The 18,050-nt window shown below is 37.6% G+C and overlaps 1 protein-coding gene across 1 annotated transcript in view; it reads left to right on the forward strand.

Moving 5' to 3' along the window:
* The first annotated feature begins 319 nt into the window (after positions 1-319).
* Positions 320-18,050, forward strand: part of LOC127797188 (ubiquitin C-terminal hydrolase 12-like) — a 29,159-nt gene continuing 11,428 nt past the window's right edge. The window contains exons 1-15 of the mRNA XM_052329813.1: positions 320-467; positions 866-935; positions 1,097-1,244; positions 1,352-1,509; positions 2,837-3,102; positions 3,250-3,468; positions 3,565-3,673; positions 3,751-3,866; positions 4,133-4,231; positions 4,826-4,935; positions 15,220-15,294; positions 16,031-16,109; positions 16,204-16,350; positions 16,442-16,522; positions 16,619-16,738. Of these exons, the coding sequence (XP_052185773.1) occupies positions 438-467; positions 866-935; positions 1,097-1,244; positions 1,352-1,509; positions 2,837-3,102; positions 3,250-3,468; positions 3,565-3,673; positions 3,751-3,866; positions 4,133-4,231; positions 4,826-4,935; positions 15,220-15,294; positions 16,031-16,109; positions 16,204-16,350; positions 16,442-16,522; positions 16,619-16,738 (1,827 nt within the window). The 5' untranslated portion in view covers positions 320-437. The remainder of the gene's footprint in view (positions 468-865; positions 936-1,096; positions 1,245-1,351; positions 1,510-2,836; positions 3,103-3,249; positions 3,469-3,564; positions 3,674-3,750; positions 3,867-4,132; positions 4,232-4,825; positions 4,936-15,219; positions 15,295-16,030; positions 16,110-16,203; positions 16,351-16,441; positions 16,523-16,618; positions 16,739-18,050) is intronic.

Below are 18,050 nucleotides of genomic sequence, written 5' to 3' on the forward strand. Positions count from 1 at the left end.
AAACTCCTTAAGTCTTGTGTGATCTCTCGTCAATAACTTTTAGGTTCTAACGATATAAAAAAGTCGATGACACTATCATAAAAATTTGAAAGCGAGAGTTTTATAGTACTTATCACTAATAACTAAAATTTAATATAGTTACCCATATACAAAAATATCTCCAAATTTGACTTGTAATTACCATAGTTGTCGAATGGTACGAGGCTATTTTAGGATGCATGAAAAAAAAAAAAAAAACTAATTTTCTGACCCTTTTCTCACCAATATTTTGTAGAATTCCGAAACTGCCCCTACGTTAAACCCAGTCTTTCTTCTTTTCCACGGCCAAAGTCTCTCTCTCTCTCTCGCTCGAGATCGAATTAAACGTTGCCTTTCATCTCTCTCTCTCTCTCTCCTCTCTCCCCCTCTCTCTCGAATTTCCATCTCTCCTCCTACCAATGACTCTCATGACTCCTCCACCTTTGGATGTAATCTCTCTCTCTCTCTCTCTCTCTCTCTCTATCTGTCTGTCTGTCTGTCTGTCTGTCTCTCTCTATGTATATCTCTCTCTCTCTCTCAAGCCCTCTTTCTGTTTATATACGAATATATATGTTACATGTGCACATGTATATGTATGATTTTGTATATCTAGCAACTATAGACTGTTTTCACACTCTTGTGCTATTGGCGTCGCTATATCCATTCAGTTCTGATCTCGGAGGCAAATCAGTTTGTGGGTGCTGTTTCGAATCGGATTTTGAATTGTATCCATTTTTTTTTTCATTTATGTTTTGTTGCGACAATGCCCTGATTTTCTAGGGCTTCGATTCATCAACAGTGCTCAATTTTCCAGATCCAATATCTTACTTTGACTCCGGTTTTGCAGCAAGAAGACGACGAGATGCTCGTCCCGCATTCCGATTTTGCCGCCACCGACGGCCCGCATTCCATGGAAGGTAGGGAATTAGCCGAACCCGAGGCGAGACTCTGGTTTCAATTGGATTTAATTTACCCCGCTTGAATTTGTACAAGGTTATGAGATTGAGCTGGTAGGTTTTGTTTTCCTTTTCAAATGTTTTCGAGGGTTTTTGATTGTGGCGCTTCCGATTATTGTCAGTTGCACCAGCTGAAGCTACCAACGCAGTGGATGCGCACACAGTTGATGATCCACTATCAGCACGCTTCACGTGGACAATTGAAAATTTTTCGAGGCTGAACACTAAGAAGCTCTACTCTGAAATTTTCTACGTTGGAGGTTACAAATGGTACTTCGATCTCTGTCTTGTACTTAGTCTTGTTTTATTTAGTTGAAGCTTGAATTTGACTGGATCAATCTTTTAAACTCTATATTCTGTTGTCCTTCATGGTGTAGGCGGGTGCTTATATTCCCAAAGGGCAATAACGTGGACCATTTGTCAATGTACCTGGATGTTGCTGATTCCGCAACTTTGCCATATGGGTGGAGTAGATATGCCCAGTTCAGCTTAGCTGTCATCAATCAAATCCACAACAAGTTCACAATGAAGAAAGGTTCGATTTTATGGTGCTTGACATTTTTTATGTGTTAATAACTATGTGCAACCTCAAGTTTCAAGTTTCTATAGTTTCTATTTGCGCTGCTGCCAGTGTCTATTCATGCAGTTATTATCATCATTATTATCGATACATTTAGCTAGGTTAAAAAAAGAAAAAGAAAAAAATTATTTTGAAAATTAGTCAATGATGGCCCTACATGGTTCCCCATATAAGCTGCGGCAAAAGTTGCAAAAAAGAGAGCTCGAATACCACATTAACCTCAAATAGGAATTTTCCTTGGAAACACCATTTTTTTAATAAAATGCTAAGAGGATAGAAAATGGGCTAGATAGTAACCTTTGTTCCCTTTTGCATTTGGAGATTATATGACTCCAGTGCCATGACATGTGCCAATTCTGTAAAATATCTGTCCTCACGATAATACTATATAAATTAAAAAATATTTTGAAACCTCTTTGTCCTCTTAGGCATGAAGGTACTACCAGGGCACGGTGGTCATGAGATGAAGATACCACTAATTTGTTTCCTCTCATTTTTGCTTATCCTAATTTTGGGACCCCGGTTGAATCTCTCACCTATTTCATTTTATCCTAAGGTTAGCTGTAATGCCCTTCTACGTATTCTATTATTCTCATCATTAATCAATATGACAATCTTCGGAAGACATCTGAGTTGAGGTTAAAGATTACTAATACTTTTTAGAAATCAAAAAATTTGGTCTTATACAGACTTGAGGAAGGAAAATAAAAAAGAAAGGAGATCGATTCCTCTTCCTTTAATCATTTAGGAGCTTTGTTAGTGGACTTCTTAATATCCTTTCCTTTTCCACATATATGATTTATTTGAAAGGCAGATAATACTTGTTTCAAACTCCTGTTTAAAACGTTTTAAGTACAAAATGTCTGTTATTCGTGATTGACTGCATTACACTAAGAAGGTTGTTTCAACCTTATTCCCCCAGGGTCTGGTGAGTAAGATTGCAGTAGTTTATCAGGAAGTATGGTGTGCATTGAGAAACATAATTTTCTATTGAATTAAATACCTTCAATTTGTTTTAGCTTGAACATAGCTTGATAATTGATAAAAGGAGCTTTTCAACACCCCCCCCCCCGCCCCCCAAAAAAAAAAAAAAAAAAAAAAGAGGAAAGAAAAAAAAGAAAGATAAGGGATCCTGCATATGTGATAGAGTGTAATAATGTTGAAATGGTGAAAGTGTGTAAACTTGTACTTCTCCATACCGTAGATTTAAAGGGTGTAGCATTTGACTTCTAGCGGTAGAAATATTGGTTTGGAGCTAATTGTGATACTTTTCTTTTTTCAGAGACCCAACACCAGTTCAATGCACGAGAAAGTGATTGGGGGTTCACTTCTTTCATGCCTCTTAATGAACTGTATGAACCAAGCAGAGGTTATATGGTGAATGACACTATCATTGTAGAAGCTGATGTTGCTGTCCGTAGGGTTATAGATTACTGGTCGCATGACTCAAAAAAGGAGACTGGCTATGTTGGTCTTAAAAACCAAGGAGCCACTTGTTACATGAATTCTCTCCTGCAAACATTGTACCATATTCCTTATTTCAGAAAGGTTTTGTTTTTATTTCAACTATTTGATTTGAGTTTGCCAAGGAATTTGCTTTATTTGGGTCTCTGCCTTCAGTTTGGGTTTTTGTGTAACTGGTCTGATTCATTTTGGTTTGACAAGGTAATTCCTTATTTGGGTCTCTGGATTCAGGCTGTGTATCATATGCCAACAACTGAGAATGATATGCCGACAGGGAGCATCCCTTTGGCTTTGCAGAGTTTATTCTATAAGCTCCAATACAGTGACACTAGTGTAGCAACAAAAGAGTTGACAAAGTCTTTTGGGTGGGATACATATGATTCTTTCATGCAACATGATGTGCAAGAACTTAACAGGGTTCTTTGTGAAAAGCTTGAAGATAAGATGAAGGTACAGGCCTTTAATTGCATCCTGCTGTACAGGGTACACTTCTATCTCTACATTTACTACTGGAAATTATGCTTAACAATGAGTTTGCTGGTTCAGGGAACTGTTGTGGAGGGAACAATACAGCAGTTATTTGAAGGACACCATATGAACTATATAGAATGCATCAATGTGGACTACAAGTCCACCAGAAAGGAATCGTTTTATGGTACTTGTTTTAGGTTACAGTTATATTTTTATGATGTGTTTATGTGCCTTGCTGACTTATGTGTATTTTGAGGGTAGATCTTCAGCTTGATGTCAAGGGTTGCCGTGATGTTTATGCTTCTTTTGACAAGTATGTGGAGGTGGAACGTCTTGAAGGTGATAACAAATATCATGCTGAACAGCATGGGTTGCAGGTTGGATGCTTTTCATTTTTGATTTGTATTCTATGCTTTTAGTACTTTCAATAACCTCCGAGGTAGCTTTATCTAGATCAACCTATTTGTATTCTTCTCTGAACAAAGCTACATGCTTGATTAAGCTGACATTAAATTTTCTTCAATTGGGTTGTCCATTTTGTCATTTTCATTGCTGAGCAGTTTGTTCTTCTTTTGATCCAATTCCTGGATGCATTGCTATGGTTCTGTTTCATAAAAAATGTTGTAATTCTTGACCTTTGCAGGATGCAAAGAAGGGTGTCCTGTTCATTGACTTCCCCCCTGTTCTTCAACTTCAGTTGAAAAGATTCGAATATGATTTTATGCGGGATACCATGGTAAAGGTTAGTGTTGATCTTTCCAGAAAGACTTTCTGATTTTTGTGTGTTAAATCAGTTTGAGGAACTTTTTGACTTGCTCTTGCTATTGTTTGAGCTTGGATTATAAACTTATAGTTGGAGCCTCTGTGTAGAACATATAATAACTGGTAATACCAACCAGGGAGGAGCTTCATGAGATTATGTCTTGTTTGATTATGGATGAAGACTTATGTAGCTTTATAGGGAAGTCATAATTGTAAACTAAAATACTGCCTAGCTTTATGTGGACCCTACTCCACCTCTTTCTGTATAATTTTTTCTACTTGATCGTTACATTTCAAGTAAATCTTCGTTTTGTTTTCTAGTTGTGTTACTCATTCAAATTTAGATTCCAGCATTATATCATCATCTATATTTCTAATATATCTCGTCTATGACTTGAGCTTTTTGTTCAATTTTCTGATTTTACTGGCTCAATGATGTAAGAACTTTCCTTGACCAGCTACTTGCCTGTTTTGTTTGTTGTTTTTACTTTTTAGAAAGTTGTTAATGTTCATTTTATCATATGGCCTTCTGATCTCAAAATTCTTACTGCAACTTGTTTCTTTTGTCAACCAGATTAATGACCGCTACGAGTTCCCTCTGCAACTTGATCTTGACAGAGAGAATGGAAAATATTTGTCCCCTGACGCAGATAGGAGAGTTCGCAACTTGTATACCCTTCACAGGTACTTCTTTCTTCTAGCAGTATTGGCCTCTGATTAATTTACCTGGGAAATTTAACTAAATATATGGCTTCACTGCTTTGTTTTTTGAAATCAGTTTTCTTTTGAGTGTTGAAAATTTCAAGTGGCATATTCGTCCATGTTTCCCTTACAATGGTTTGGTTTCAATATCTTTATAACAAACAGTCATATTAGACAATGGTGTGTACATTTTTAGAAAAAATAATCTACATCTGATGTTTTTCAAATTTAAAAGGGAAAAGATGCATTTCCTTCCTTTTTTCTGGTTTGATGATGGAATGGTCTTAATGACAAGGTTAAATTTATGAGCCTCAAATGAAGGCAGCCTTGAAAAGGGAAAAACACACACACACACGCGCGCGCGCGCACACACACACACACACACACACAAGTCACATGCATACCCAAAAGCCTGCTCTGCATGCCCAAAAAGAAAAGAAAAAGAATAAAATTAAAAAAACAAAGAAAGAAAGAAAACAAGAGTGATAAAGTGGAAGAAAATTCTAAGATGGGTGTTTGATTGTTCTAAAACTCCTTTTGTGGATGCCCTACTTTCCTCCCTTTTCTCTTTCCTTCTAGATAAACTGGAATTATCTGAATGGCATTGAAGTGGCATATCTTATTCTTATTGGATGCTACTCTACAGATAGGTTTGGACACTGCACCTTTGTGCTGTATTGGACACGTTTATCAATTACATAGTGCTCCAACATTGTACATACTACTACAACATAATTTTCATTTTGTTTGTTTTGATGTCAATAAGATGTATTAGATTGAGTTGCATTGTTTATGTACATAACATAGTTGTCAAACCGAGATACTTATTGTGAATCGGAAGGCCTCATTTCAAATCATGAATCATGAATTGTATTGTATTGTAAGATATAATAACAATTTGATAAATAGCTTAAACAAATATATTCTAAAAGATGTTTATACTTATAACATGAAGAAAATAATCAAAATAGTAATTTCAACGTAAGTTTAACAATATTGATATCATGTATGGCACTAAAATAAGCTACGAAGGTTAACAAAATGAACCGTAAGTCTTACATAAATGATAAATGTTGTGTACCTAGGGTTTAACCTAGGATTGGATTGGAAATTAGAAGAATGAAGGAGGAAATTTAGAAGAAGAATAGGGAGAATCAGAAGAACAAAAAGTGAGGGAGAGAGATCGAGAGATCGAGAGAGAGAGAGAGAATTTGGAGGGAAATTATAACTTCATTTATCAATCAAAAACATAATTTCTCATCCTTAGTTGTGGCTTATATATAGCCTAACAGCCTCCGACATGCACCCATGTGCAATACAACAAATAGCCTAACTGCCTATAGCTAAGGACAATGCCCTATAACAGAAAATACAAAAGGAAATTACAATTATTGTATAATGATTGGAAACTCCTATTATATTTACTAATCTATCCTTGGGGATCCTTGGGGTCATGACAATTTCCCCTTCATTGAGCGAGTTTTTGTCCCCAAGAACTTGCAGCAATTGGCCACTGCTCTTATCCAATATCAGCTTTCTCCATCTGTTTTATTCCTCTTTCTTTCTTTCTCCTTCTAGACCTCTTCTTCTTCGTTTTTAGGTTTCCAAGATTAATTCAAAACATAATTTGGTCTAGAACTTCAATAGAAACAACCTGATCGAGTTCAAGCCCACTACAACCGCCTCCTACAATAGTTGTTGAATCAAGATTGGTCTCCACTTTAAGAACATAATCAGCTATCGGTTCATCCCTCAACGCAGTAGATAGCAACTTGGATTTGCCAGTGGGAGTAAAAACCAGCACAGTAGCGGAAGTTTTGTTCACTTTGGCAAAACTTTTGACTTCTTCCGCTATATCCCTTAGCTTTCCTCCAGCTAGTGTTGTCTTCACCTTCTCATTGCCTATTTTAACCCAAGTCAAGGACGACTCAGCCTACTTCGGAACCAAAATCCCATCGAAAGAATGCATTTTCTCAACCTCCAACTTCTTCCTTAATGTCGATTCAAGTTCATTAGCCTTAGGATCAGTTTTCGTAGAGCCAATATAAGATTGTTCAAGTCCTAATTGTTCAATCTGACCTTCTTCAATTGCATGTGGACCTTCACAATCTTGACCCCACCTAGGATAGATGTTATAGGCATTGCCATTCTCAACTCCAACCTGTTTTTATAATCAACTTATCTAATGGATCCATGTTTTGTTCCAAATCTGATTGCTTCTCAGATTTCGATAAGGCCAAAATATGAGGAAAGGCTCCAACACCATTGTCCGCACCAATGGATGGTCCTTCAGTCGGATTTGCTTGATCCCATGCTGTTCCATCAACATCTCTATCTCTTTGTTTATTCTTCAGTGCTTCCAACGTTAATTCATGGAGCCTGGCATTATTAGCAGCATGCTTGAGAGTTCTGGGTTGAAATACCGTCACCATTGGCCTCAACTCTTCGTTCAAGCCAATTATGAAGCTTGAAACGAAATAGGCCTTTGTCAAATAGGGGTTATGATTGAGCATCAATGCCATCAGATCTTCAAATCTCAATTGGTACTCCATCACTGACCCTACTTGCTTGATTTTGTTGAATTCTTCCATCACATTAGACAAGCTCCGATCTCCAAATCTCTCCTTAGGTTGCCCCATTTTAAGGGACTCCTCTTAGTTAGAACTTCTGCAATAATCATCTAAAAGATTTCTTCTCGGCTTTTCCAAGAATTCAACAGGAAAACTGACGTTATACCTCGTAGTTAGCATCCTTGCAAGCTCCTGCAGTTGCTCTTGTAGTACACAACCCCATTCGACACGCGATTAGTGCATCACTTTTCTTGTTTTCTTGTCCAATTGGCTGGACTCATTATTAAATTTCTTTCCCCTATCTCGTGATTTTGGCTAAAATCCTCATGATTTTTGCCTCCAACTGAAAATGCAACATTCTGCTGTAATTGAGACCCCATTTGTTTCATATGTGCACTGCTCCCATGACCGACATCTCACGAATAGGACATCCCATTGAAAATGCAGCACTCTTATGCGGCAGTTGAGGCTCCCATTATCTCATGCATGCATTGCTCCCCATGGCTAGTTTCTCATGAACATGACACTTCGAAGACCAAGGGGTAGGGGTTCTGTACATTCCGCTCTTCTTCGAACAAGTTAACCAAAATTCAAAGCCGAAATTAACCTTTGTTTCCCTTGACTTGCAGCTTAGAATTCGATCGGAATCACCTATTGTGGAATTCTTGTTATAAATTGGGAGCACTGACAGCCTTTAATCCTCTAAAAAACCAATCAAATACCCCCTTACAATCACTCACAACTCACCAACCAACACACAACAACACAAACATATAATAGAGAATAGAAAGTAATCAAGAACATAACCATAAATGAAATACGGAAATCATATGAGGAGACAAAATTTTATCCTAGTTCATGCCACGTGAATGACACTACATCTAGTCTTGAAACCACCACTGAGCAGCCTTCTTTATTGATGGATAACAATACATAACTCCCCCTCTTTCTCTCTCCCACGATACAAGCTTCTCTAAGAATGAACAAGACTATTCTAACCCACAACCTACTCACTCCCTAGGCTCTCATGAAAACAGAAAGAGAACATGCGATGGATCGACCCTCAGCCCCCTCTGTCCTATTTATAGAAATAGGCTGATATTTCCTTAGGCCAGTTATGACATTACCGGATTTTCCCTCCACTAATAACTAATATTACAAGAGTGCCACCCGCTTGTCAACTACCCCATAACCACATACAAAACACTGCACATAATCCTATCACTAACTCGAGACAATCTTCAACAAATCTCCACCATTGTCTTGAGTGTGATACCTTCCATCTTCATCCATCAGAACCTTTTGCTTGCTTTTCCTTTGGTTTCCCCCATGATAACCTGACCATCAAAACAATCAATATCAACAAACATTTAGAACATCAAACCAATGCTGTAAATTTCAACAACGAGACACCTTGGATCACACTTCCAGCTGCATATCCTATACATGCAACTCTAATTAGGATTTATCCTCCTTCTCAAGGGGCTTTTTCTAATGAATACATTCCTAACACCAATATGATTGGTTTTTTCCATGGTGGGTCTATTTCCTAGGCCAAGTGGACTGCACATTAGCTATTCCAACTTAACTTCACCTTATCATCCCTTTAGGATTTCTGCTGTATACCCAGCAGATTATTCACCCTAAAAATGCATAGATTTTATCCAGACACACTCCACCATAAACCAAATCCATACTTAGTGCTATTCATTAATCCCAAAGTGTCCAAACTTTACACAACATCACTGTCACAGTGCACCTCACCCGGATTGGCTTTTCCACTGCTAGACTTGCTCCTAGCTCCCAAAACTAGTCTTTAGGCTTTACCATTGTCCTTCCTTTTCATGTTTGTTTCAAACTTAAAAGCTGCTCTTCTTTTTCTTTTAATTCTCCTCTATCTACCTACCAGTCTACCAAGATATGCTTAAGATTAGGGTAACCTAGGCTGCCTTAAGTTGTCCAAACCCTATTCCAATCTCTACGCCTTAGTATTTCTCAGCTTATCCTTCCTCCCACACTCTTAAACACTGATTTAAACACTCAGCTACACCTTGAGAGTTCTCTTTGGAGACAATACCAATGAAGCTGCCTCTCAATATACTAGGCATACCACTGGAATACTCACAGCTTCCACATGCCCTCAATTTTAACCCTTTTGGACTCCCCAATCTTATATCTTACCTAAGGAATTACTATCATACCTAGAGAGACCTTCTAAGCAACCAATCCTTGCTTACCTTTCCCTCTCTAGCCTCTTATCCCTTGGCCACACTATAAGATCACTTTTCCCTTAATTTTCACATGGATCATGGCTGTTAGAGATACCTATTCGACCCAAATTAAGCCTTCATGTGATGTTTTAACCCATGGCCATTTGTCTAGCCTTTTTTCTAGACTTTTCCCCATTTCCAGCACCTTCCTTAATTCTCAAATAGACACTTCACAGCACTCCACCCACTTAACCTAAGGGATCTTCCATTTAAGTCCAAGTTTCATGTCTCCCCAAATTTACATGGCTCCATGCCATTCATTTGGACAAAAGTGCATCACCTCTTCTTATACAAAAGGTTCCATTTTTCAACCTATTCCTTAGCACTCAAACCAGAGCCTAAGCATCCTTCAAACCCAACATTCCATACCTCACTAGTACTTTCTTGTGGTTCTATCTATTTCTCATCCTAGGCAACACTCTAAACCTTCTACTCCCTTGCTCATTATCAGCTTGATGATTCTATTTCCCTTTCCTTGCTTAGTCTGGACTTTGATCAACAATGGCTACACCATTCAAGTTATCACTTGCACCCACCATTTCCCCTCACTGTTCACAAGGACCCTCACTGCAATAGCCAAAGCTATCTTAAACACTAGCTTCCTCCCTCTCACAATCCAGCCCAAGTTTACACAATGAATATGACCAAATTTTTTTTCCAGATTTTCTTATTGCTATACCCTGGTTCATAGGCTAGTTTCGGACATTCCCAAAGGATTCTCCTTGCTGTTTTTCTTTACACAGCATTCCAGATTCCATTCCTTGCCCTCAGCATTAGCTAATTTCATGTCCTATTGGTAGAGTTTTCTCACATAGGTAAGAACCCTAGCTTTAGAAGTCCTAGGCATACCTATTTTACAACTCCATAACATCTAACCCTTCACACCAGAAGCAATTCCAGCAAGCTCATATACACTTGGGAATTTCTTAGGGACACACCATCTCCACTAGGTTCATTTCACCTAGCTCCACCATGAGACAAGGCCTAGATAGGTTCCCCTTAGATCCTTGAAATTGATCTCTAATGGGCTTTTGACATATACAATGTCTGTTTTGGAGCCTTCTACATTTGGTAACCTTACCAAACTACATGGTTCCTATTCCCTTATACCTGCAAAATTTTCCTCCCCCGAATATCCTTGGCCTTAGATACCTTTCTTAGTTCTTGCTCACCATTGTGAGCCATTCTCAACAAATGACACAGCCTAAACTTATCATAGGCTATACTTTAGTGGCTGCAACTTATCCACATATAAATGCAAGCATGCATCACATAATCCTCCATTCTTGAGGGTTGCTTCCATCTCTTTAAGAGATTCTTGTGCAACTTCTTAGGACTCCAATTCTCCTCTATAGGAGAATACCTTTTTCTATCTATTTCTCCTAAGGACATTAGGCTTCATTTTACAGCTTCTAATATTCTGGAACAGCTCCACCATGCTTCCTATTCTCTACCATCTCCAATTCCCTTGACCTTAATTTGTTGCCTAGACAAACCATTTCCCCTTCCACCTTGACTCTAAAAGTAAATACCTATTTCTTATGAGAAGTGCATCCTAAATCTAGGACCTATGCTACTTTTCCTGCATACCTAGAAAAACTATAGGACATCCGCACTCTCATAGCCAAAACCACACATGGTGTTTGAACATTCGGGATTGATTCTTTCTTGGGATTCTTTTTTCCTATTTGGGCAGTCCTTCTTCATGGCAATGAAAGCATTTAACCACTCTCTTGCCACTCCTTGACTTAGACCGAGTCCTACCATTTTACCTAGGGTCTCTTTTTTTTGTTCTAGAGTTCACTGCCAAAGCTTCTATGGCAGATTTTTGGAACTCTACCTTGTGTTGCAAATCCTTGGAATTCAAAGCTCTTATCACATCATCTAGGGTCAACTTATCTCTTCCATGCTTCAAGATATCTACAAAGGTCTCATAGGACTTAGGAAGAGAGTGCAATAAGACCAAAGCCTTATCCTCATCTTCATACCTAATATTTATATTCTCAAGATCCAAACACAGTTTATTAAAACTGTCTATATGGTCTTGCAACCTTTGACCCTCACTCATCTTGAAAGAAAAAAATTACGTTTTCAAGTGCAACCGGTTAGAGAGGGTTTTAGTCATGTAGAGTGCATGTAACCTATTCCAAAGCTCCTCCGCAGTTGTCATCTTTGACACCTCCCGCAAGACTCTGTCTCCTAGGCTTAGAATAAGGGTATTAAAGGCTCTTTTGTAGGTTTCTATCCTCCTATCCTTGATTTCCTTTTTCTAGACTTCAATTAGGGTTTTGGGCATAGGCTTTTCAGTCTCTGAGGCTTCCTCCAGTCCAAGATTTCCCAAAAGAGCTCTCATCTTCGTCTTCCATAGGCCAAAATCATTTTGGCCATCAAATTTCTCAACATCATACCGTGCGACAGAGGCTATAGAAGCCATCCTTGTGGGTATGTGATGAAATTCTAAGTTCTTGATGGTTTTTGATGAGAGACCCGGCTCTGATTGATTTGTTATAAATTGGGAGCAATGGCAGCCTTTAATCCTCTCAAGAAACCGATCAAACACCCACAACTCACCGACCAACACACCACAACACAACACAAACATATAATAGAGAACATAAAGTAATCAAGAACAGAACCATAAATGAAACACGCAAACCATATGAGGAGACAAAAATTTATCTTGGTTCATGCCATGTGAATGGCACTACATCCAGCCTTGAAACCACCACCGAGCAGCCTTCTTTATTGATGGATAACAGTACAAAACTCTCTCTCTCCCTCTTTCTCTCTCTCACGATATAAGCTTCTCCAAGAATAAACAAGACTATTCTAACCCACAGCCTTCTCACTCCCTAAGCTCTTGTGAAAACAGAAAAAAAACATGCGATGGATTGACCCTCAGCCCCTTCTGTCTTATTTATAGAAATAGGGTGATATTTCCTCGGGTCGGTTGTGACATTACCGGATTTGCCCTCCACTAAAAACTAATATTACAAGAGTACCACCCGCCTATCACTAACTCGAGACAATGTTCAACAATTCTCTTCACTGATTTGCTGCTATTAGTCGTTGGACTTATAATCACTGAAATTGATTGCCCCGGCCTTCAACTTGGATTTGTCGGAATTGTCGAAGTTCACTGGGATCTGCTTCGCACTTCCACTTCGCAAGATTACTAGATTTCACAACTGAGTCACAAAATTAGGCTCCAAAACTTGCTGTATGAGTTGTCGAAAGCATTGTCAAAGCCAATTGGCCCAGTTGTCTTCAAATTTCCAAGCCTTTATTTCAGTCGACACTCCCCTCCTCTTGCGTCAGAATTAATTCCGAGATTCAATCGGAAATCACCTGGTTGCTTCTTTGTCTTAAACTCCAAACTTCACTGGAATAGTCAGAATTGCACACTGGAATCGCCTGGGCTGCTCGCCTCCCTTGATCAACTGTAAGGATGTCAAGATGCGCAACTAAGAATTAACCTCCCGCCTTCTTGAATTGCAATTGTAGCAGCCGAAGTCCCTTGTTTCTGTCACGACTAAGGAATTTTGCACAATTCGAACCAAAAGCCTAGATTACTCCTGTGACTTGATCGGTCTCTACTTAAATCAAATTGAAACCACAGTCGAGGCTCAACTGATCTGCTACTGGAATTGGAATTTCTAAAATTGATTGCAATTGCGATGGGTTCAAGAAGTCGCTCGGATTCGCTTCTCTGTGTCTGGTTTGGAATCACTGATCGATCAAAGCGACAACACTAGCAACGCACTCGATTGAATTCGCTCTCGCCTCACCCAGAATTGCTTATCACCGTTTGGGTTGGACTTGCTTGTTTGCCTCACCCAATCACTGTCTGTCTAGGTTGGAATCGCCTTTGCTTTGATTTGCTAGAATCGCCTATGACCAGCAACTCACTAATGTTCAACTTTCGCGAAAGAACTTGCTTCCCGTCGTCAACTTCCTAATTTGCGTCAGTCGTCGAAGGCCGCTCGAGTTACCCCAAAAAAAGGATTGGCTCACCTCCAATCACCAATCGCGAACCAAGAGTTGTTTTGCTTTCTTGGTTATGACCTGTCCTTTGATTCCCCAGAATCTGATCGGAATTGTTGCTTGCACTCACCTATCAAGAGCCGAGAACCACTGGTTTAGACCATCGTTAGAATTCTTTCATTCAAACCATATTGCTATGAGTCCATCGGAATCATAGCCGAGAATCGTTGGCTTTGATACCAATTGTCTTGTACCTAGGGTTTAACCTAGGATTGGATTGGAAATTGGAAGAATGAAGGGGAAATCAGAAGAACATAAAGTGAGGGAGAGAGAGATCGAGAGAGAGAGAGAGAGAATTTGGGGGAGGGAAATCAGAACTTCATTTATCAATCAAAAACATAATTTCTCATCCTCAGTTGTGGCTTGTATATAGCCTAATAGCCTCCCACATGTACCCATGTGCAATACAACAAATAGCCTAACTGTCTATAGCTAAGGACAAGTCCTTATAACAGAAAATGCAAAAGGAAATAACAATTATTTTATAATGCATGAAAACTCCTATTATATTTACTAATCTATCATTGGGGATCCTTGGGGTCATGACAATAAAACTCATAAATCAAGTCATAAAGTTTTAAAATGATGAGAAAAGATTACTAAATTTATAATTATCCTTCCTTTCAAGATTAATGTCATTATCACCACAACCATCACCATTGTCATCTAACAAGGCCTACTTTTGGAATCATGAATTGCATATCATATGATATCCTATTGTATCATATGGTATATGCAATTCAAAGCAAATTCCAATTCACTCTTTGATTCATATTGGTGGGGATGAGTATTGAACCAAATCATACGATATGTATCGTGTATTGTGCTATGCTAATAACATCGGTACATAATTCCAGTCTTCAATCAATGTTGCTGGTAGGTTACTTGGATTGCCAAATATTCCAGTGCATGGAGTGTGTTTTGGAATGTGATGTCTTAATTGATATGAAATATGGTATACAATAGGTATAGGTTTGTGTAAATTTAATATTAGAATCTAGGGTACTTCTAAAGCAATTTCTTTTAAAAATTAGAGATCCGATATACCAGATAATCAACTTTCATTTAAATAGATAACACAGTTCCAGGACTATGATGGCCATTATTTAGCATTTTGTCATTCCCTAACATCACTTTCCCTGGATTTTTGTTCATTATGTGCATTTTTTCCTTTCTAAAGAAATCCTTTTGAGGATGAAAAATAGGAAAAAGAAACTGAGATCGCTTTGGGTGACTAAGTTTACTGATTGTTATTGAAGTGTACCATGGCCAGAATTTAAACTTAAATATGTAATTCGCTCAAGTATTATCATTTTCTGGTAACATTGCTTTCCAAATTATTGATATTATTATTTATCATTTCTTTTCCATTATATTTGCAGTGTTTTGGTTCACAGTGGTGGGGTGCATGGTGGACATTATTATGCTTATATCAGGCCAACCCTATCTGATCAGTGGTATGTGTTATATGTAATATTTAACTGACTGATCACAGTGTTATTTTGTCTCTTTCTTATTATTTTGTTTTATATGCAACGCTTAACTATCTGTTATTTATAGTTGTTCGGCAAATTGCTGAAGCAAAATGTGGGAATAAATATTCTTAATAATGTTTGTTGTGTTTGGTGAATTTTGTTACCTCTGCTCTATGTTACATGCACTTGGATTCTGCAGTCATGTATCCAAGTGTCATGACTCATCTGATTTGCATGTTGAAGTTTTTAACTTGTAGTTTTTTCATTTATGTATTGTAAAATTGTGTTTATAAACTAGTGTAAGGATTTTATGCATGGAATAGGAGTTTCATTTGTGGTCTTGTAGGTTTTCTTCTTCTTCTTCTTCTTTTTGATTGTAACATATGTATTAATTAAGTCCATATCAACTAACCATATTCAGCACATTCCATATCCTATCTGAAGTTTTAACTGTCTGAGATGGTTACTCTCCAATTTTGAGGAGACCTTATGACTAAGAAGCTGCTATTTTGTTTTATGCCATTCCCTTTAATTCCTTCTTGGTTCTCTATATTCGTTGTCATTTTTGTATATTGTTCTTACCATTGAATTAACATTGTCTTATGTTACCGTTACTTCATTTTGAGCTTGCTTTTAAAGCAATGGCATGGTGCATCTTTTTGATTGTTAGATTGTCTTGGTTTATCCTCAAAATTCAATGCAAGTTTGTTGGTTACAGGTTTAAATTTGATGATGAACGGGTGACAAAAGAAGATATGAAGAGGGCATTGGAGGAGCAGTATGGTGGCGAGGAAGAGGTAGCCCTTTGAAAACTATAATAACCTTTTGCTTTAGGCTATGCTAATCTTAAATCTAACGATTTCTTCGGTTCTCTTTTTGTATCCCCAACAGCTACCTCAGACAAATCCTGGGTTCAACAACTCTCCATTTAAATTCACAAAATATTCTAATGCATATATGCTTGTGTATATACGTGAGAGTGACAAAGAAAAAATAATATGTAATGTGGATGAGAAGGACATAGCAGAACACCTTAGGGTAAGATTTTTAGTTTTTCTTCTTTAATTTGGGTTCCTGATATTGTTCTCCTGAATCATGTATACTGCACTTTGTGAACCTCAAAATCCAGATAAGATTGAAAAGAGAGCAAGAAGAAAAGGAGCAAAAGAGAAAGGAAAAAGCGGAGGCACATCTTTATACCATCATAAAGGTTAAGATGGCTCTGCTTTCTATTTGTTACTTAAGCAAAATATGCATCTGTGCCTTGTGTGGTATTGTTTGCTAAATCGATTATTTGATCTGGTAGGTTGCTCGTGATGAGGACCTGCTTGAACAGATAGGAAGGGATATATACTTTGATCTTGTTGACCATGACAAAGTTCGTAGTTTTCGAATTCAGAAACAAATGCCTTTTAACCTTTTCAAGGTATATTTCAATTTTGAGTAAATTTTAGGTTTATTGGCATCTCATGTTTTATTCGTCTGTTCATATGATTTCGCATTATAATTTGAAGGTTTCTTTCTTGAATATCAAAAGAATTTAAAATACTTTTTGAAGTTATAAAATTAAAAATTCATTTACTCATAAAAAATATAGAAAAAAAAGAATAAAGATGCTCAAGCACTTGGAAGAAGGTGATATATAGCATCATGTGCCCTGACTAAATGTTCTAGCTGAAGTTAATTTTAGACTCTTAGGACCAGTTGATATAACCAATATCTTCCCAATAGACCATTGATATGGGACTGGATCATTATAAACTCTCTTTTAGGTCTTGGCACCCTTGCCAATCCACAAATCTTATCTCGTTATACTTCTGGCTCATGGTTAAGACTTCGGTATTCTCTCTTGCTGCACCCATGAGATAGTGTTCTTGGTTTGACTCTTGATACCACTTATAATATTACGAATTCTTGCCTAGAAGAACTAGTTAAAGTAAATTTTAGCCATTAGAGGATCAAGTAATATTACCTAAGCCCTCCTCAATAAACCACCAACCTGGGATTGAGTCATGACATCATATATCTGTGTTGGGCAATGTTTCCAAATGTGTCATATTATTTCTCAGAATCTCTAGCACTTGAGGAACATCTCCATCATTTAGCCGCACATAACACCTTTCAAGTTAAAGAAAATGGTTGTGATCCAATAATTAAAGTAAAATTTTTTGTTTTATAGCCCTGTTGCCATGGCCATCTCATATATTGTCCATATCCTAGTTTGTGTCTTTGTTTTGTGGGCAGAGTTTGAGCCCACACAAATGGGAAATTTGAGTTTTTTGTCCTCGTGTGGGATTGACATCTAGTAATTTGAGTAAAACAAAGTTCACAAATAGCAGAACGATTTATTCACCATTATCTTCGCAAGCCTTAACCCCATTAGTTGGTTTCAACTATATGAATTTTAGTTTTTCAAATTTTGTCTAGGAATCATGTTGAAAAATCCAATGATTTTTATGTTGGCGATCAACTACCTGACATGACCTTCTATTGAGCCTGGAACCAGCTGTGATAAGGAGGAATATCTTCAACACTTGAATTGTTGAAGGTATTACTCTTAACACACAGGTAACTATTAAATAGCAAAATTATTTATAATAAAAAATAGTCGCAACAATAACTATTGTTCTAGTGGTCTGCAGGTTTTCAAATAAAAATAACTATTACTATTTTTATTTGACTTTAGATACTTAGATTCTGATCTATTCTATTCTTACCTCTTTGTGTAGGGTTTGCCT

This window comes from Diospyros lotus, chromosome 3 (assembly GCF_014633365.1).
Source record: "Diospyros lotus cultivar Yz01 chromosome 3, ASM1463336v1, whole genome shotgun sequence".
Classification (NCBI taxonomy): domain Eukaryota; kingdom Viridiplantae; phylum Streptophyta; class Magnoliopsida; order Ericales; family Ebenaceae; genus Diospyros; species Diospyros lotus.